We start from the raw sequence: 22062 nt of genomic DNA on the forward strand, positions 1-22062 counted from the left end.
TGGTGTGTGTTGGCCCCTACCAATCTGAACTGAACTTGAACAGACAAACAATGTCATATGATTTGTGTATCACTAATAAAACACATTGATGTTGTCAAGGCTGATGCCCCACTCTGGTACTTCGAGCGCAGAAGGTGGGAGGCCCACAAGGATTCTAAAAATTAATACTGGCCACTCCAGGCTTGTATTAAACTCCCAAGGTCACAGCTTCTCTCTGACCTTTGGATGGGTAGATGCTGCCACCACCCAAGTGCAAAAACCCCTTTGAGAACTCAAGAAGGTGCACTTGGGAATTCCTTCCTGTGGGGTACCCATGAGCCCTTTCATCTCCTCTCAGCTCTTCCTGGGCAGGGGAGAGGGGGGAGAAGGAACAAAGGAAATCAGCTGTTGCCATCAGCTAATTAAGCATGTGCACAAACCTCTCAAGATACAAAACTCCAATCCTGTTCTTAAAAAAAAGGGGGAATAAATACATCTGAAACCTCAGGCTATTGCTAGATTTAAAAAGAGCAAATACAAAAATGAAGAATAAAGAATAGCTTTCTTGAGGTCCAGTTTGAAGATTACAAACAAAACAAAAGCACCTGGGGTTAGCACAGAGGAGACCACAAGCCATAAAGAAATAAGAGAAACCTAATCGCATCTTCCTAGACATTTCCTGATCTACTTACATATCTGGGGTTTCAAAAGTTGCTTTTAGTCTAATGGACTCTCAATGCTTTTTTGTGGAAAATATGGGGTTAGACAGGGATCTACTGCAGGGACTCTAATCAATGTGCATGGAAGAAAGGTCTAGACCCTTTTGAAGAGTGTGGCAGAGCGCTGATCTTTAATGTTCTTGATTGATTAGCTCAATACCTTGTCAGATAGCTTAGCTTATCTGAACACGATTATTTTAAACAAGTTGATCTCAATGTCCGAGGTCAGAGCCATAGGGTCATCTGACTCAAGTGTACTTTTTTTGTTGAGCCTCTAATCTTTTTCTGAATAGAATATGGAAGAAGCAAACCGCAATGTGAGAAGGGTGCCAAAATACTAAGCCATGATTTGCTTCCTCTGAGAGGAGTAACCTATTAGTTACAAACCAATCAATAAAGATACTGAATGAAAACTTCAAACCAGAAGGTAGGGCTTCAGAAACTGTCACTTATTAGCCAGAAAAGTAAACCTAATCTTACTTCTGTTGGCTAGGCAGGGCAGCAATAGAAATGGAGGGAAAAGGGGTGCAGCAGTGGAACTATTAAACAGTTTCTTGATATGAAACCAACATACTTTAGCCTCTCATTTCTTGGTTGATGCGGGGACGGGGGGAGGGAAGGAGAGAGACACAGGTTGCTGCTGTTGTAGCTCTTTTGACTACTAAAGGGAGGTAAAAGGCTAGTGTCCTCACCACCCTTTCTTTTTTGCTCTTTCTTTGAGTATGCATACGTTTTTGGCTTCCAACTCCATTATTGCTGGCTATGAGAAGGAATACCAAAGCCCTGGACAGAAGGTGCTGCTGCTTGCAGAGTACTTGATTTGCATCTCTTGAGAGCAGAGATGACTTCTTACTTCAAGCACGTTTTAGCTTACATGGAGATGAAAAAATGGCCTAGAACATCTACACTAGGATTTCCACTGCTGCTAACTCAGTTCAGTTGAATTGGTGGAAGCATTATTGGAACTCTGAAATTACCTAGTATATTTTTTGTTTTAGAGCATAAATGTATACTTATGTCTCTGCTCCTGCATCTAGCAGCTTCCTAGCAGCGAACAGCAAGGTTCAAATACAAAAAATTCTATCTTACTCAGCTGCAAGTGGTCCTGATCTGCAGAAGAATTTTCCTAGGTCACATGTCTGCATGGGACAGTACTACTTTCCTTAAGCCAAGCTGGTTCTCTGCAGTTTAAGGCAGGAAAAGTAAACTAAACGCTACCGGCTTAGCTTCTAGACTCAAAGTTTAGAGTGTATTATTCCTCTTTTGTAAAAACACTTTCGTACTACTGAGATGGCTTGAATGCTTGTGAGCATTGTTGTCTGAAGCTTGACTGTTGCATTTTAATTTGCACATGCAAAATATCTGAATGGGTGGAAAAGAACAAGTTCCAATTCTACTGAATATTAGTTGATTAAATATTTAGGTTATTGTGCTTTTAGTAGCTTTGAAATTTTATTCTGGACTTGGCATGTTTACTGATTGCGGGACAGTTTGTGTTGAAATAACTAGTAGAAATATTTCTGAAGTATAAACTACTCTTATACAGATAACTAGTTGTGGTGTAGGAATATGTATAGGGGAATTCTTATTAGCGCACTATCTAAAAGAGTTGAAAGACTTTGGAGGTTCTAGCAGATGTTTCTTCAATGTCAATATATTCAATTTGCTGTTGAAAACTGTATGAAAAGTGCTAGCAAACAGGAAACTCCTCCCAGTCAATCCAGGTCAGAAGGTGTCCTGGTAAAACTCCACCCTTTCATAAGCTAGTTGTATTAGTTTAAGGATGCTTTAACTTTTTCAAGGATTTGTTTCTTACAAATGCCACCTTCTTTCTTGTGCTGAAATCTCCATAAATCAGGGATAGATGGGGCAATGAGTCTAGTCTTGTAAATAAATGTGTAATTTTAAACTAAGTGAGAACATAATTTCAGATACTGAAGTACCACAAGTTTGTCTTATACTTAATCTTCATTTGTATATGAGTGCATGATTTCTGCTCTTCCTCTTTTTTTTTTTTTTTTTTTTAAAGGTAGGGTGAAGACCTTTCTGGGGCAGCGTGGTCCAAACAGCAGCATAAAACTCTGTGTATTCTCTGTGCTTTAGATCGGACTGGTGGTTGGGGTGGGGTTGTCCTCTCTCCTTTCTGCTTCCGACGAGGACTGTCAAGTGATTAAAAAAATTAATTGTGCTGTTAGACTGTAGAATACCATTTATTTAAATATTTTTGGATGTTTTCTACATTTTCAAATATATTGATTTAAATTACAACACAGAATACAAGGTGTACAGTGCTCACTTTATATTTTTATTACAAATATTTGCAGTGTAAATATTATAAGTAAGTTTTTCAATTCACCTCATACAAGTACTGTAGTGCAATCTCTTTATCATGGAAGTTGAACTTACAAATGTAGAATATGTACAAAAAAACCTGCATTCAAAAATAAACTTAAAACTGTAGACCCTGAGAGTCCAATCGGTCCTACTTCTTCAGCCAACTGCTAAGAGAAACAAGTTTGTTTACATTTATGGGAGATAATGCTGCTCACTTCTTAATTATGTCCCCTGAAAGTGACAGCAGGCATTTGCATGGCACTGTTGTAGCTGGCGTCACAAGATAGTTACTTGCCAAATGCACTAAAAATTCATATGCCTCTTCATGCTTCGGCCATCATTCCAGAGGACATGCTTCCATGCTGATGACGCTCGTTAAAAAATAACGTGTTAATTAAATTTGTGACTGAACTCCTTGAGGAAAATTGTATGTCTCCTGCTCTGTTTAACCCACATTCTGCCTTATATTTCATGTTATAGCCGTCTCAGATGATGACCCAGCATGTTGTGTCGCCCCCCCCCGCCCCCCGAAAACTTTCACTGCAAATTTAATAAAATGCAAAGAAGATACCAATTTCTAAAGATAGCTACAGTATTCAATCCAAGATTTAAGAATCTGGAGTGCTTTCCAAAATCTGAAAGGGATGAGGTGTGGAGCATGCTTTCAGAAGTCTTAAAAGAGCAACACTCTGATGCAGAAGCTACAGAACCCAAAACATCAAAAAAGAAAATCCGCCTTCTGCTGGTGGAATCTGACTCAAATGATGAAAATGAACATGTATTGGTCTGCCCTCCTTTGGATAATTATCGAACAGAACCTGTCGTCAGCATGGACGCATGTCCTCTACAGTGGTGGTTGAAGCATCAAGGGACACATGAATCTTTAGTGCATCTGGCATGTAATTATCTTGTGACTCCAGCTACAATGGTGCCATGCAAATGCCTGTTCACTTTCAGGTGACATTATAATTAAGTGAGCAGCATTATCTCCTGCAAATATAAACAAACTTGTTTGTCTGAGTGATTGGCTGAACAAGAAATCAGGAGGAAGTGGACTTGTAGGCTCTGAAGTTTTTACATTGTTTTGGTTTTGAGTGCAGTGATGTAACAAACTACATTTGTAAGTAGCACTTTCAGGATAAAGAGATTGCACTACAGTACTTGTGTGAGGTGAATTGAAACACTTTTATGTAAAATTTTTACAGTGCAAATATTTGTAATATAAAGTGAGCACCGTACACCTTGTATTCTGTGTTGTAATTGAAATCGATACATTTGCAAATGTAGGGGAAAAATGCAAAAATATAACATTTCAATTGGTCTGTTGGTTTAACAGTGCCATTAATCTTTTTAAAACTCATTCAATCTTTTAAAATTTGAGTTAACTCATGATTAATTGACAGCCCTACTTCCAACTCTTCCCACTTTTTTTCTCCTCTCTTTTGAACAGCACTGAATCACTCTTCTTTCCACTCCTTCTCCATGCTGCTGTTTACCATCCACCCAACTTCCTATGAGCCTTCCTCTCTGATTTCAGCTGCTGGTCTCTTCTCTCCTCAGTCTCCCATATTTGTCCTCTGTGATGTCAACTTCCATGTTCGATGACTCATCCAACCATGTGGCTCATGTTTCCTCTCCCTCATCTTGTCATTTTTTGATTTGCTCCTACCTGCTTCAACTCTCCCACTCATCCAATCAGCCATTCCTTTGACTTTATTTTCACCAAGCACTGCTCTTTCATTAACCCTTTCCTCTCTATCTTCTCTTCCATTTCTTCCACTGATAAGGTGGTTGTTTCTCTCCATGCTTCATCCTTTTTGCTCTTTTCTCCCATTGCAAGGTCTAATTTGTCAACTTCCAGCTCAGCCTTACTCCAACTCCTGTATTATATAATTTCACTTTTGTCAGAGATCCTCTGCAGCACTTCTTGACGAGGCTGATTTGTTCATCACAAGTTCATTCTCTCCTCCTTAATTTTTGCCAACATAATTGAATTCCCTGTCTGCAATCCTAGTTATATTCTCACACCTTTGACTAATTCCTCAAACGACAGGATTTTTCAGATTTCTTCCAAGAGAAAATGACACGTTTCCTCCTTCCTCAGCTCTTACTTTCTCTATCAAGTTCAGAAGTCTCCTCTGCTCTCTTCTTTTAACCACTTCAGTTCCAGTGACCCTGGCCCATCTCCTGGTAGTCCTCACACTCACTCTTGTCTTTCCCATACATTTCTCTTTAGCCTCTCACTTTCCTCTGGGTCTTCCTTCACAGTACAAATATGGTCTAGTTGCTTCAGTCTTAAAAATACCATTGCTCTGCTTGCCTCTCCAACTATGTCCCTTCTCATTTTCATCTCTATAATCATTAACTACACTGTTTGCATTGTTGTCTGCAGTTCCTCTTCTACCCCTTGCATGTCTCTGTCTCTCAAATGATCTCTTACTAGTCATAGATCGGTCGGCTGCCTTCAGCCATTGACCATGCTTGTCTTAAAACTGTCCTTCCTTGGCTTCCAGTACTCTGGCCTCTCTAACTACTCCTTCAGCATGTTGATAGGAAAATCCCCTATCTTCCCCAGCTCTGTGTGTGGGTTCTCTCCACACGTGGATAATCTCATCTGCAGACAAATTCAGTATAGTCTCTATGCTGAGAACTTGCAGATATACCTTTCTACTCCATACCTGTTTCCTTCTGTCCAAACTAAAAACAGATTTTCTCTCTGACATATCCATGTGAATGTTGAAGCAATCACTTATCCTCAAACAGGCTAACACAGAGCTCTTAATCCTTCCTCACTCTGCCAAACCCTTTTCATTACCTCCTTTCTCAATCACTGTGGACATTGCCATACTACCTGTTGTTCAGGCCAGTAACATGGGTATTCTCTCTGTCTAGGACCTCTTTAGGGTGTCCCCTTTAGACATAAGCTGTGTAACAGGATCTAGTCAAGTCTTGCAGATGCTTTCCACATAACACTTCTAAGATATGTGGCTTTCCTTGTGTATCCACACAGCTAAAACTCATCCAGGTTCTCATCTTGCATCTTGATTACTGCAACATCGCTTTTTCTCTGGCCTTGACAGAAGTATTTTTTCCTCTCATCCATTCAGAATGCTGCTTCATAGACCATTCTCCTAGCCTGTCATTTTGATCAGGTCTTTTGATCATGCATTTTGATCTTTGCATCCCTATTTGCGACTGTTTGTGCTTCCTACTTTTTGAAACTTTAGGGTTTCTACTTTGCTTGGTTGGGAGGAGAAGAGAAGTGGCTTTGAAGTTGTTCCTTTTGCGGGTTTGGGGTTGGGAAAAGCCAATGTTGTCCTTAAGAAGGATGAGGAATTATTTTCGCTTTTTAGTAGTGGATAATGGGTGAAGGGTATTGCTTGTCAATATCCAAGTTGTGTGGAGGTAGGAAAATGTGTTCATCCACAAAAACTTCTTCTCATTCTGGAAGCAAATTACTTTTAAGAAGTATCAGACCTTTCCAAGTGAAGGTGAAAAGTTACTACTTGATAGTTTTTAGGTTGGCCTTGTTTTTTACACTTTTTCTCAAGAGATTAACTGTATTGACAGATTCCTTCTAACAGTTAACATTTAGGGTGTATTGATATCCATGTAATAAGCAAATATAATGGGTAAATAAGGTTTTTAGAATATGTAATCTTACATGCATTTTTCCTCTAAGGTTTTATGAAGTGCAAGTGCTGTGAAATTTTTTCCGAAACTACTGCTCACTTCCATATTTCTAAATGTTTAATTGTAACATTTCTTGGTATCATGTAGAGGCAACCTCAACTGGTTGTTTGAATTTCTTTTATAAAGCCAGACAGCTATGAGGATGTTTCCCCTATAATCTCTTCTACTTGCTTTAATGACTAAAATAGTGGACCTTTTTTTGTTGTTGTTGTCATACTGCTTTGTCCTGTTGCCGTGGAGCCAGCACAGCTAAGAGAATGAGGCCAGGTCTATACTACAGACCTATATCAGTATAGCTACATGGCTCAGGGGTGTGAGAAATCGACACCTCCAGTGACTTATGTCGGTATAACTAACTCCCATTGACCTAGCACTGTCTACATGGGGGAGCATTTCCCTTCGACATGGTTATCGCCTCATGGTGAGTTGGATTAACTACGCTGAGGGGAAAAGCTCTCCTGTGTAGTAGTGTATTCACTAAAGCCTTACAGCCGTACAGCTGCACTAGTGCAGCTGTACGTGAAGACAAGCCCTCAGTTGAGAGTATATTCTTTTTTCTAAAATGGACCATAATAAATATTTGTTAATGTGCAGTCAGTTACATATATGCAGACCTGTTTCACACAATAAAATTGCACAAGTGTCAGGCATAATTTAATCTGCTGACGTTATTTGTGGCTATTTGAAAGGGACTTGGGCTTAATTTGTCACAGGATGTTTATGGGGCATGCCAGTTCTCTTTGCTGCTCCCCCCTCCCCCCCATGCTGACTACTTTACTTGGATTGCATAGATATTGTTGAAATAATGCATGTGGAACCCTACAATACCATTTTCAGGGTTATTCAGTTTAACAAATTTTCTGAAATTAATTTTTTTTTTGTTCTCGTTCGTAGGGATTCAGTTGAGGTCTTAAAGCAGGCCTTGATATCTAAAAACATATCTAGTTGATCACATCAGTTGAACAATGTACTGCAAGCTAACCATAAAAATGCAAGTCAAATTTGACTGTTTGGCAGCAAAATTGGAAAGGAGGACTTGCCTTGAATGTCTATTTCAAAACGTGTTGCATCATATGAAACCTAAATGAACTCAATTCACTTGCTGAAATTGGATGCACAATACTGTGAGCACTGTGGATTGTGTAGTGATGTCTCTGCATATTTTGCTATTGTCGTTTGGTTGGTGGTGGTTTGTTGAAGCTTGTAATTCCTTCCTTTAACCAAAATGTTGAAGAATTTAAAAAAAACAAAGTAAGCCTTAAGCTGCAGAACTAATTTGGTATAGTAACATGTTACAGGGCTTTGATTATCCTGAGTTAGCATGTGTGGCTTTTTGTTTTTTGTCTGTCTTCCCATGGCATTTCAGGCTTATTCAGTATTAAGATGCTTGTGTAATAAATCCATACAATTTCTGTTTTTAAAATGACCTTTTCATGTTGACACTAGTAAGGTATTGTCTGCTTCAGCTAGCTTCTCAGGATCAGTTTTGCAGAGTATAAACCAGATTGAGTGGCTGGGAGTTTGAATGTCTGCCATTGCGTTGACTGACGGGACATAGGCTCTCCTGTTTCTATGACTGTAGAACTAATTAAGGATTTAAAAAAAAATCCTTATGATCTTGGAGTTAGAAATACTTCTCTAACAGTTCCAGCTACAACAGCTCATCCACTATGTTAAGCACAGTAACTGGGAATGGAAAGGCATATCACTTGATATGAAATCCCCCTCTTTCTATGCTAGGCTGAACATATGTTGGTGTACCCTGGAATATCCCCCAAACGCTTCACCAGCAGAGAAACAATTTGTCATGCTTCCTATTTAGGAAACTTACTGGCTTATTTCCACCTGCTGGAGAAAGGAAACCATTTGTTGCTTAGTATAGCCTAAAGTGAAATTGTTGAAAGGGACTAATCTTTCTCCCTTCTCTAAACTTGTAAAGAAGTTACTTTGAAGGAGGTGGCCTTCTGGTAAGCAATAGTCCTACTACATACTTGACAGCAGAATGAGGTGGCCTGATTGCTAATCATGCTCTTGAGTCAACCCTTGTCAAAAGTGATAATTGGAGAGGTCTGCTGGCTCTGCTTAATGTAGATCTGTTGGTCATACATGAGCACTAAGTAGAAACTGCTTGTGTAGTCCAGCTGGGACTACCAGTGAGGCTTTAATCTGCTTGCAATTGTTGGGTTTGTCAGGCCCCTACGGGCACCAGGTCTTGTCCAGGAGCAGTACTGGTGAAATGGTGGACTCCACATAGTGGTACCATAACATCTCTGCATCCAGAACTTGGTGTTTGCTTATTCTACCCTACTAACCATTTTGCGTGGTTTTTTTTTTTTTTTTTTTTTAGACTTTTGGCATGAGTATGTGTGATAAATATGGTCTCCATGATCTTCTCTGGCCTTTCATAAACAGAACCTAGCTGGCAGTTGAGCAACAAAGTACTGTTCTCCTTCTCATGCTCCAACTGCAGGTAACCTTTGACAGAGACTAAGGGGGAAGGTCAGTGGTGAGATCGAGTTCTGCGTGACAGACATGCATAAAGCCAGAGTTCAGACACAGTCGCTCTTTTGAGGCTCATCTTTGCCCAGCAGCTGTCATTGGAGACACATTCTTGGCAGATATTCTTTTAGTCCACCTGAAGCACACTAAATTAGTAGTAGCAATGGTCCACTGGCTGCAAATACAGCTAATGCTTGGCATTTAGGCACAGATCAATGTGAGTTAGGCATCTAAATTCATCTGAGGATCTGGATCTTAATGCTTTTACTAAGGGATATCAGAACACTTCAGTATAAGTACTAAAAACCATTTTACAGGTGGGGAAACTGACACACTGGACAAGTCATGCAGTGGTTGAGTGATAGTTGTAGCAGAGCTCAGGTCTCCAGACTCTGTCCCATGCTGTAACTGCTGGAACTCACCTGCCTATATCTTGGCACCTTTTATTGCTACCCTTCCTATCATATCTGGCCTCTTGAAATGTCATTGCCTGGGAATCACTGTTCCAACTCCTGCCAGGGGCAGGAGGGCAGTTTGGGTGCCAGACTTGTTAAATGTCTTCAAAAGGTATGTGGTGGGAAGTGCTTGAAACATTATACACTGTCCTCTCAAGTTCAAGACTGTTAAGGACCTTGTATGTGAAAGCAAAATAGCTATGGACCAGTACTTCGGCATTAAGCAGCAATGGGATATTTCTTCTGTATGAAAAAGGCAAGCCAGTGAAACCTTGCCTAATATTCTGTTGCAAATAATGGGTATTGAACATACACAATCTTAGCAGTTCACTTGATGTATGTAATGTCTATAACTTTACATGTTAAATCAGCACCCTGCTGATGTAATTTGAACAAACTTTGTTAAAATTACATGTCATAGTAGCTATAAACAAGAAAGCTAAGCTGTGCCTTGTAGGCATCTAAATAAGGGAAGAACGCTTACAGTACTGTCTGTGTGGGGCTTGTTCTTGAAAAGATAAAGGAATTCAGTGGATGAGAAGGGTCTCAGATTTACTTATGAATCTAACCACTTCTGAATAAGAAAAGTACTGAAATTGCATGATGGAATTCTAGGACAGTGTGTTTCAAAGTGCAAGTCGTGACCCAGTACTGGGTCACCTTGCTCAGCACCCAGGGACCCTAGCAGTTCTGGTCAGCACTGCCGACCGGGACGTTAAGTCTCGTCAGTGGTGCTGCCCAGCTAAGGCAGGCTAGTGCCTACCTGTTCCAACACTGCACTGCCCCCTGGAAGAGGCCAGCAGCGGGTCTGGCTTCGAGGCAGGGGGCCACGGGGCTCTGTGCGCTGCCCCCATCCTGAGCACTGACTTTGCATTCCCATTGGCTGGTTCCCACCGATGGAAGCTGGGCAGGGGCAGTGTCTGTGGGTGACAGCTGTGCAGAGCCACTTGCGTGCACCTCTGCCTAGGAGCCGGACCTGCTGCTGGCCCTTTCTGGGGCACAGTGCGGTGTGCAGCACCAGGACAGCTGTGAAGCCTGCCTCTGCACCCTGGCTGCACTGCTGACTAGGAGCCGCCGGAGATAAGTCCACACTCCAATCCCGGGCCTTAAGCCCCGCCCCCCCCAATCTGGAACCCCTTCCTGCATCCCAAACCCACCCATCCCTCTGCACCCAGAGCCCTGATTCCCCTCCCACACCCTAAACCCCTCATCCCCCAGTTCTGTTGGATCACAGGCAATTTTCTAAAACTGGGTCCCCAGAATAAAAGTTTAAAAACCACTACTCTAGGAGAATTGGAATAGAATCCTGGGCTCCCAGGTGCAAGGATGTGGAGGACCCCTTCTTCTATAATAAATCTTGGCACTCCTTAATTAGGTCTCCTCTTCAGCAGACACAACTACTGAATCCTCCAACTGGAGACCTGAGGAGGAAATGTTGATCATGGAGACTAAAAACTGATGTGAAAGTTCCCTGCACTTGCTCATCAACTAAAGGTCTCTGATTATACGGGGAACACAATAGTTTTGGGTCAGAGCAAAATAACATGAACAAAAGGAAATCTTGAGTATAACACTTGAGCAGTAACACTGAGGTCTTAGATTGTATCTGTCTAAACTCAGAGTATGAGCCTATCCTGAGATCCTGAAACAGCTATTAAATAAGTATAGGAGATGGTAGCAGTTCAGTGGAAGAAATGTCCCTAGATATGTGTGCTTGTTTTGTTTATATTTGAGCTTAACTACTTAGAAAAATCCCATATGCTATGCTGGATAATTAGGGGGGTGGGTCACAAAGCTGCACAAAATTCTGAGGCAAACTAGAAGCAGTGAGACAGGATTACAGTTAGTAATCTTAAAAACCAATTATTTATCTGAACTCCAAAAATGCACCACACCATGAAAATATCAGCACACATTTGAACTTCAGTGGTAGTAAATATCACTTGCAGGTGGGAGTCTCTTTGGACTGATTTGGTTTAGGGATCCATGTACAGTGAGCAACATGAGGGACAGAATGAGGATAAACATTGTTTTAGAATTGGGAGTAGGCAGAGGCTTGCAAGAAAAAATAGCTATCCTCCCAGGCTTTCTAGGTAGAGTGGAGCTCCACTTCTCTGGGTCTGAATTGCCTTCTCCTGTTCCATATCTTCTAAGCTATTTGGAATGGAATTCTTCCTCTGTGACATCCAGCCTTTTCAATTTGAGAGCCAAAACATTGACTCTGATTTTTGAAATTCTTCCTACATAAAACATTTTCATTGGTGTTTGCGGTGGGGTCGTAGCCGTCTTTGTCCCAGTATATGCAAGAGAGAAGGTGGGTGAGGTAGAATTTTATTTTTCTTTTTTGGATTAGTTTCTGTTGGTGAAAGAGACAAGGCAAGAGGACTGTTTAAGGAATTGTTACCTCCTGCAACAGATGCCAGAGTCCTGTTCCAACCACAGCATTGTTCCACTGCCTAGCAGAAATCTGGGTGCTTGCAAGTCAGTTTGTGGTGAAGGAGTAATTAGTGATCTGAATCAGAATATATGCTGAGAGTATCATGCCCTATTTTTACTTGTGCATGTGCATGCATGTCTGGCCATCTCATTCCAGGACGTGTACAACTTTCAGTGCAATTGCTTCTTGCAGGAACTTTAGGCCAATGCCACTGCCTGATTCCAGAAAGCAACTCTGCTTCAGAATTTGATACTAGCCCAGGGGTAGGAAGCAAACACTTCTGCTGATGCTGTTCCTTCTCCTAAAAGATGGCTCTACTAAAAAAACTTGGGCATAATTTAAATTACCAACAACATATTTTAAGAATCAATACCAGTATTAAACCTCAAGAGATCCCAAAAAAAAAAAAAATCATGATTTTTGAAGGGAGCCGAAGACGACTACTGCAGGAAAGGGAGGGTGGCATTTTAATTTTTTGCAACTCCACCTGCACATCTCCTGTGTGAGACAAATATTGTTGTCCACTCTCCCAAACTTTTTGGGTTATGGTCATTCTTGCCCCTGCATCTGCCTGTCTGCTCCCCAGCAGTTCTGCTCCAACTGTCATCAGCACACTCTCCCAACCTCACCTCTACTCTCTTCGGTTCCTGACTCCACTCCCAGGCCAGGGGGCACACTGTTCCTAGGCTGGGTATTGCATGGGGGAGGGATGGGGGGCAGAAGAACTGTCCTGTTCATGTTGCTCCCTTTTTACCCCTCCTCCTCCTCCTATGAGAATGGCTTTGGGTTGCTGTGAGGAGGAAGAGTGCAAGAGGTCTGCCTACAGCAGCTTTGATTGCCCCACCTCCTGGGTGGATTAACCAGACAGGTGGTCATGGAGAAGGCTAAATTCTCTGGGTTGGAGCGTCTCATGTCACTGAAAAACTGGCTCCAGTCTAGCTCCTACCAGAATCCTCTCTTGATTGGGACGGGACCACCAGAGTTGGCAACACTGCAATACTTGCTCACTCGCTGAGCAAAAACATAACAGAACCACCTGCTAGTGCCTTCCATAACAGTATATTCCATTTCTCTGGGATTCCTGCAATCTAGATCTCAAGCAGCCTTGCCTCTATGCATTTTAATTTCACTTGATATCCCCCCCCGGTAGGGAGAATTTTTACTCTCTATGTAAGTAGATAATGTTAATGAAATGGCTGTGGACAAAATGTACTTTTAGTGCACAGGCTGCCAGAAGAAATTCTGTCACCATTTAGTCATGTAGCTGGAAATCTTATACAATCTCTCCCATGAAGAACAGCTCAGGTCTGTGGGGTGGCTGTTTTTTTGTTTTTTTTCCCTTCTTGCAGAGGAGGGGGAATGCATCAGAGCTATGCTTCTGAAGGGAAACTTGTACATTAGTTGAATACTGTACAGTTGACCTACTGTGACTTGGCAAATGCTTCAAATGAAAGATTAGTTGACTTCAGTCTGTGTAGAGCTGGTGCTTCTGGGAAAACCAGTGTGGTGGTTCTCTTGCAGATTATCTCTAATATTGTGAGGTGGGGAATAATGTAGGCATCCTGTGCCTAATGCTAATCCCAGTCTGAGTTCTACAGAGACTCCGCAATATGCTGCAGCTGCACTAACAGACAAGAGCGTCTAGTATTAGTCTTCCACTAGTCTAGCATCGTGATCACATTACAATGCAACATTGAAATCTAGATCTTGCAAAATCCATGTGAGCAGTTGTGATATCCTAGGGAAGAGATGGCAAAAGCCTGTGAAGGCGTTGGGAACATTAGTGTTATCTAACTGGTCAACTTGTCGGATCCACGAGGACTAATGTTGGAATGACATGCCAAACACTACTTTTAATAATCTCTAGTACTGGTTTTGGATATCTGCTATTCAAAATACCTCTCACTAATATATGAGAAAACACAAGCTTTTAAAATGACTTCAGTGGCTGCACTAAGTGCTGAGCTATGCTTCAGCTCTCAAAATGTGAGCTAAAAATTCCCCTTAAATTATCACTACTTTAATATCTGTTTTAACAGATACTGCAGTCCAAGTGGTGGTTCAAAGTTGTAACGCTTTGGACCTTATCCAGTTCCCCTGTCCTCTTTTTACTTTCATTTCAGTTATGCTGTATTCTTTGTTGCAGCTGTTTTTTACCTGCAAATCCCCTTTTTGATTTTTTAAAATTATGGATTGAGTCATAAATAAAAATAGGTTTACTGACCACAGTTCAATTGCTATCGGCTTGCCTACATAAACACAAAATAGCATAATTTGCTACAATGAGGTGGTACTCTTTCTCTGCTTAGGAACTGAGCAAGCATACATCTCGAAATACCTTTCTATCCAAGGATATTGGCAGGACAGTATGGGGTCTTGTCATTGGCAAAGCAATATTTAGAAAGTCACAAGGTATCTGTGAGAAAGTTGTAGGCCTCCCAAGATTAAGAAATATAAAGGCATCATGTACCTATTTTACTTCAATAAGTGTTACTTGAGTTGATTATCTTAAGGTAACTTTTTTTCTCTAGCAATTGTTGGGAGCACTGAATTTACGACTTTAAAAACAGATTAGATTTCATCTGATTTTTGAACAAGAATTTCTGGCTGATGACTGCATCTCGTATGCTGAATGGTTATATGTTTATGTAATTCACACATGTATGCAGAAGTTTAACATTTTCAACTACTGTACTTTTAAAGCATCTCTTTTTCCTCTTTAATCTTGTGCATCCCTTCTCTCAGGAATTGGCAGCAATACAACTGTGCCACCTCCCTCCATAAGGAAGTGTACAGTTTCTTGGACACTTGTTTAGTTGTCAACTTAATAGTGTATGTAGGTATGTACCACTAAAAAGAATGGATTTCTCCCTAAATATATTTACAAATGCTGTGGGTTTTAAACAGTCCGTATCCTATGTCTTTCCACAAAAGCATTTAGTTTGTGATGCTCTTTTCTAGAAAAATCTCTAATATAGAATGTCATGTTGGCTAAATAACCTCATTATTGCTCAGTGTATATTGGTTATCTTTTAGAGTATCCCTTGACTTGGAACAGACTTAAGCCTTCCATGAAGATACTTTTCTTTCTTAATACAGTATCTTCAGGAATCCTTTTCTGTGTCTGATCTAAGTGTATTGACTTTTTTTTCTTACAGTGAATGGTAGTGTCTAGAAAGGGTATGTCCCTTCAGGAGAGAGGTGCCAATGTCCAACCGGCCTAATAACAATCCAGGGGGGTCACTGCGACGTTCACAGAGGAACACTGCCGGGGCCCAACCACAAGACGACACAGTAGGAGGAAGGTAAGATCACGATTACCTACAAGTATATTTGAAAATCTCTGAACAAAAGGCATATATTAGTATGTAAATACAGTATGACTTGATGCTATTAAATTCAGTCTTTCAAGTTCTGTAATCCTAATAAGTGGAATTGCTGCGACTTCATTAATGTGTTTTCATCAAATTACAGCTGCAGTGCTGTTGTAGGCTGAAATGATCAGGTGAAGTGTAAAATATGTAATCTGGTTATGTAATCTTCCAGCTAGCATGAAATCTAGACACAGAATGTGGAAAATTAAATAATTTCTTCTCGTGAGCCACATAGCCCAAGTGTGATTGTGAACTCCCAAAAAACAAAATCCGTCCAGACTACCCCGAAATGGGATTTATTTACATATCTCCATTACAGCAAGTAGACAGTGTAAACACCATTTCAGGTTAACTGACTCCTTTTAAATGGGACAAGTGACTGACATGTTTTCTCTTTTACAAAGTGAAAACAACTACTTGTATCGTGTCAAAGCATTTTGTGTGACGAGGCCTGTTTGATCTCAAATTAGATATTTTGCTGCTTGATTAGTTTCTCAAAACACCTCCTGTATTTAAGAGACAACATACAAAACTGACTAACAAGAGGACTGCTGCCTTGTGCTGTACACACAGGAAGAGTTTTTCTTGGTAGTCAAGGAGGCATTTGGCCACGCTTTGGTCCACTAATGCTAGTTTTAGTCTATCCATTGATATAAATAGCAGTACGGTCACAACTGTTCCTCGGTTTTCTCTTGCCACCAGTGGCAGTCAGATGAAACAAGCAGTGTCTGCCCACTACCTTTAGCAGAATTCACTTCTTGTAGTTGGGGATCTTGAAAGGAGTAAACCTCTAATTTATTGTACCTTGGGGGGGAAAAAAAACCATTTTCCTCAGCACTTTATGCCACCATTTTGGCCTAGAATGGTGGATTCAAAGCTCTAAGTTTCAAAACTTGCCTGCCCTGCAACAGTCTTATTCCACATTCAGATGGCCATAGTCTGCTGTCTTGGTGAGAGCAGTGTGTGAGACTGTTGCTTGGTTAGCTGTTCCTTTTTGACCAGGACAAGAAAATCCAGGTTCACTTTGTTCAAGATGCAACTTGAACCACCAGTAAGGCACTTTGGACTCCAAGGAACAAGAATCTGTCTTCAAGGTAGAACTGGTCTTAAGTTCTAGTCAGCCATTGTCTTTGCCAGCACCACACAACACCCAGTGTTGGTGCCTGCATTCGTGCCACTGTTAGGCAAGGATTTGGGGCAGTTGTAAGCCACCTTCTAAGCAATCACACTGGCAGCAAAGACCAGCATTGGCTCCTCACCAATGCAGGGGAGATCCAAACACCAAGCTGTAGAGACTTCTCAAACAGAGTCCCCTCTTCCATTCCTAAGACGCAATAGGGAGCACTAAGCTGGCTCATTCAACAAGGAGATGTGATGCTTTCTCAGTCTGTGGCTCTGTACTGAAAAGGTACAAGACCTTTTCAGTACCTATACCTGACCATTCTGGTGACCTTGAACCACAGGTATCAACATTGGTACTAGTACTGACATCAGCATGGATAATAGAAACCTTTAATGGTACAGGCTGATTTCAGTGTGCAAAGAGGTTGCTATGTTTCTGGCACTGATGTCCTAGTTATGGTTTCTTGGTACCTTTTTAAATTTAGAGTATCGCCTCTGCAGGGAGCTTACGCGTTGTCTCCTTCACCAGGGCACACTTTCTCCCCACTTTATCAGGGAAACTTCCTCTTTGATCACACTAATGAATGAGAGAGCCTCTCTGCAGAGCAGGGACTTGAATTTCAGAGCTCTGTCTCATCCTCTTCAGGCATGACAATGGCCTGGTCAGTCATATTGGAACCAGCTGTATCCCTATAATATTCCACCATGACCCTGTTCTATGTACTGGGGACCAACATCCAGGAGGTGCCCTGCATCCCATTGGTCAAAAACAATAGGAAGTTCTTCGAGTGCTTTCTCATGTCTGTTCCATTCTAGGTGTGTGCGAGACCACGTGCACAGTTTTTGGACATATTTGCTGTAGCGTATCAATAGGGCCTGCTGTGGTGCCCTCTGGAGCACTGCGCTCATGCGGTGGTATATCAGGTGCCACTGGCCCTACGCCTCTCAGTTCCTTCTTACTGCCCGTGACGGTTGGTTGGAGCTCCTGATCTGTCTTAGCAAGAGCATTAGTGATTCTTCACTGTTCAGATCATTCTCCTTTTGAGATTAGTTGAGTGATTAGTTAGCTGTTAAGTGTTTGAATAGTAGGTTAGTAGTTAGAGTCCCGGCTGGGACTTTGTCCCAGAGCGGGGCATGCCCCATTTCCCAGGCTTCAAGCCATGTTCAGAGTGCAGCCAGCCGATGCCCATCAGTGACCCTCACGACAGCTGTTGCGACTCCCCCAGGAACGTGCATAGAAAAAGTGCCAGATCTGCAAAAACGTTCATTCCTGGACTCTGAGTGGGACGTTTGATTTAGGGCCCTCATGGAGGCTGATCTGCACCCAGCATCGGAGCCCTTGCACTCTGACTCCATGCCCAGTACTTCAGCATTGGCATGAAGTGTTCCACCAGCAGCGGACTCTGCCCAGCGCTGTTCCCCCTCACCGGTACCAAAGAAGCAGTCTAAGCCGACTGGTCCACAGGCACCACACAAGAAGGGAACTTCAGGCAAAGGACCTGCGTTAGACCTCGTGCCCCCTGTGGAGGCTCTTAGGGATACCGCTATGGTCGGACCTCCTAGCCAAGGGAGGGACCTGCTTCCGACTCCAGGGGTAGGGGTACTGGCCCATCACAGGACCATCTGCGCGTGAAGTGGGCCCAGTGGCCAAAGAACAGTTAGGCCAACCTGGCCGTATGGCGGATCCTGCCAAGACACTGGTACTGACTATCAAGTCAATTATGGGACTGCCCCTGAAGGCAGTGGAGCGTTGCTGTCCCTGGACTGAAGGCGTTGTTCCCCTTGGCCAAGGATCCTGGTATCACAGCCTCGGTCTCCGGCCAGGAGGCCCAGATCTCTTGTGCCACAGTCCCCACCAATGAGAATGCATTGACATGGGACTCCGGAGTCACGACGCCAATCCCTGTATTCATGGTACTGTCAGTCCTCCCACCAGAGATCGCCAGGTACTGATTGCCATCGCCTTGCACATCTCCCAGGCATCAGTCCCCTCCAGTATGGGACTGTTCCTGGTCGTGGTACCAGTCACTGGGGTCCCAGTACCATTCTTTGGGCAGCCACCAGTCCTGGCTGCCTCCATACCAGTCACCAATGAGGGTCAGTTGAAAGACTCAGGCTTAGACAGCCCCACCCTGGTCACCAGAAGGACAGTGGTCTGGGTTGGAGGGCCGGTTCAGCCGCCGCGCCTCCCCACTCCCCCCCTCCCCCCAAAAGAATGAATAGTCTCCTCGGCAGGAACCCACCAAGACACTTGCACAGGCACCAGCATGTGATCAACAGCAATGGCCTGCCCAGCGGTACATCCTTGGAACCCTTGGGATGTACGTGTGATGCTGGCACCATGCTCCCACCACTCCTCCCAGGCTGCATTGGACAGGCTACCCCCAGTGCAGCTGGCACTGGAGTTGGGGCGTGCTGCAGAGTCCGAAGCAACTTCACAGGAGGCCCTGGAGGCCACAGAGAAGTTCCCAATTGAGCAAGGGGACACCACCCTCTAGCAATGCAGTTGTCCTTGTCCCCAGACGAGGTGGTGATGGGGCACTCACAAACCAATAGCAGAGGGTGGCTGCCAACCTGAATTTGGAGGTTGAGGAGGTAGCTGCGGAGTCGAACCGCTTCAGTGTCATCCTCTCCTTTGCCTCAGCCCTGGTCGCATGGCCCATTCACCCAGGAGTCCTGAAAATTGCCAAGTCTGTATGGCAGACCCCATCTTCCATTCTGCCCACAACCAAGAAGATGGAAAAGAAGTACTATGCAGCACAGACATTCCATAGCCTCTCACCTCCCAGGGGCCAAAAATGCTTGGGCAGACCGCCTCAGCAGGACTTCCTTATCTCACCATAAGTGGTCCCCTCACCCAGTGGTGGTCAGTTCTACCTTCCACAAGTGGGCAACTCCCTGGATGGACCTATTTGCATCCAGGCAGAACAGGAAATGCCACTTTTTTTTTTCTGCTTGTTTCAGGGTATGGACAGAGGATCCCTGTCAGATGCCTTCCTGCTCCCATGGTCAGGGGCTCTGATGTATTCCTCCCCTCCGGTGCCATTGCTGACCAGGGTCCTCATGAAGATCAAGCAGGACAGATCTTCCATCCTCCTAGTGCCAGCATGGCCATGCCAACACTGGTTCAGCACTGCTGGACCTCTTGGTGGTGACCCCATTCCAGCTGCCGCTCAGAACCACAGTAGTCTTCTGGACCCAAACCTAGCCGCACCGCATCTGACAGCTTGGCTGCTGTGTGGCTAAATGTATAGGAGGGGCAGTGCTCAACCGAGGTCCAGAGAGTCCAGTTGAGAAGTAGAAATCCCTCCACCAAAGTGACCTACCTGGCCAAATGGAAGCCGTTCACCTGCTGGATGGCGGATAAAGCTGTTTGTCCTGAGTGAGCTTCATTGCAACTCATTTTAAACTACCTCCTGCATCTCAAGCACCAGGGCTTGTTGCTCTCCTAGATCAAAGTCCGTCTCACAGCCATCTCAGCCTTCCACCTGCCACTCGAGGGCAGGTCAGTTTTCTCTCAAGGTATCACTGCCAAATTCCTTAAGGGCCTGGAGAGCCTTTACTCACATACCAGGGATCTTGTTCCTCCCTAGGACTTGAATCTGGTGCTGTTGTGGCTCACAGGTCTCCCCTTCAAGCCTCTGGCTTCCTATTCTCTTCTGGAAGGTCACGTTCCTGGTTGTGGTGACGTCAGCCCGCCGGTTCCGAGGTGAGATTTGGGCACTCACCTCGGAACCTCCTTACACGGCCTTCAAGGACAAGGTCCAGTTAAGACTGCAGCCAGCCTTTCTTCCCAATGTAGTCTCTGTTTCATTTGAGCAAAGACATGTATTTACCAGTCTGGCTTCTTTCCAAAGCTGCGTAAGTCAGAGGAGGAGTGCAGGCTACAGGCCTTGGACATCAGGAGGGCTCTGGCCTTCTACATTGGCAGAACCAAACCATTCTGAAAGTCAATGCAATTATTTGTCTCTGTGGCCAACAGAACGAAAGGTCACCCTGTATCCGCTCAAATAATTTCTTGGATCACTGCTTGCATTCGCTTTGTTATGATCAAGCGAAGGTGCAGCCCCCAGTGATTTGTCACTGCCCACTCTACCAGGGTGCAGGCCTCTTTGGCAGCTTCTCTGGCCCAAGTGGCTATTCAGGACATCTGTAGGGCAGCCATCTGGTCATCGGTCCATACCTTTATGTCCCACTGTATGCTTAGCCAGCAGGCCCAGGATGATGCTGGCTTCAGTAGAACAGTACTGCAAGCCGCTAAGGTGTGAACACCAAGCCCACCTCCACAGATAATACTTGTGAGTCACCTAGAATGGAATTGATATGAGCAAGCACTCAAAGAAAAAAACTGTTTGTAACGGTGGTTCTTTGAGATGTGTTGCTCATGTCCGTTCAGCACCATTTGCCAGACCATTATCTCAATGAACAAGAACAGCTGGCAAAGGAGGAATAGGTTGGTCTTGAGCCTTTTGAGCAATGCCTTTCATCCCCTCCCAATGACCTGTCATATTCTCCTGATGTCACTTTCATCGACTCCTGACTATGGAGGCTTCCAGGAGTTTCTGAAAGAACTTAGACCCTTGAAATAGAGACTTGGATGATGGAAGATAAAGATTACTAACTTTTTGATACTTCGCATTCTTCCACTCCTGCCAGAATACCACTACCAATTATTGAGGATGAACCAACTAATATCTGGTAACAGTGCTTGTAACTTTGTTCTCCACTCAGTACCCCAAAAGAGGTTGGACCAATCTTACACCTGCATAATACCAGATTCATTAGTGGTTTTTCCAGTCCATGAGAAGACTACAGTCTGAAAGGACCCCAGAAACAACGACCCTAAGAAATAATATCTTTTTAGAAGCAGCTTCTTGGTCAGCATCATTCCAGCTACAAATATCAATATATCAGGCCTTGTTTACAAAGTACCCTATCCAAGTTGGTAAAGTTAGCTTCTTTCTAGCCAATGTCCTTCAGGAATCCAGAGCAGAGTTGAAAACCATCAATGGCAAAGATTGAATTCTGCTGCAAAATCTCTACAGGCAGCTATGGATGCATCAGACACTGGCTAGGTCCATGGCCACTGCAGTAATTATGCACACAGCATCATGGCTAAAAATCTGACATCCCTAGTGTGGTGGAAAGAACACTTGAGGACTCTACCCTTTAAGGTTACAAACCTATTAAGCACATGCACTGACCATGTGTTAAATTTCTTAAGATTACAGGGCTGCACTTAGCTCACTGCCCAGCTCCACTTGAACCCCAAATTACACACTTTGTAGATATCAAGGGAAAACCAGAGAAGATTCCCACCTACCTTTAGCAACTGTTCTGTGGGTTTCCGCCTAGAAAAAAGTTGTCATTCTCTCAGAGGTGGCAGTCGTTTTCCTCAGTTGCTGGCCAGTTTTCATCTGCTTCCAGGCAGCAGGTTTGAAGCAGGATCC

The 22062-nt window shown here is 43.4% G+C and overlaps 1 protein-coding gene across 6 annotated transcripts in view; it reads left to right on the plus strand.

Moving 5' to 3' along the window:
- The window catches only part of TRIP12 (thyroid hormone receptor interactor 12), a 151896-nt gene that overhangs the window by 23793 nt on the left and 106041 nt on the right, over nucleotides 1–22062 (plus strand). For all 6 annotated transcript variants that reach the window (XM_084639182.1, XM_084639181.1, XM_084639183.1 and 3 more), the window contains exon 2: nucleotides 15275–15421. In XM_084639182.1, coding sequence (XP_084495308.1) covers nucleotides 15324–15421 — 98 coding nt within the window. In that variant the 5' untranslated portion in view covers nucleotides 15275–15323. The remainder of the gene's footprint in view (nucleotides 1–15274; nucleotides 15422–22062) is intronic.

This window comes from Lepidochelys olivacea (assembly GCF_965140295.1).
Source record: "Lepidochelys olivacea isolate rLepOli2 genome assembly, chromosome: 9".
NCBI lineage: Eukaryota > Metazoa > Chordata > Testudines > Cheloniidae > Lepidochelys > Lepidochelys olivacea.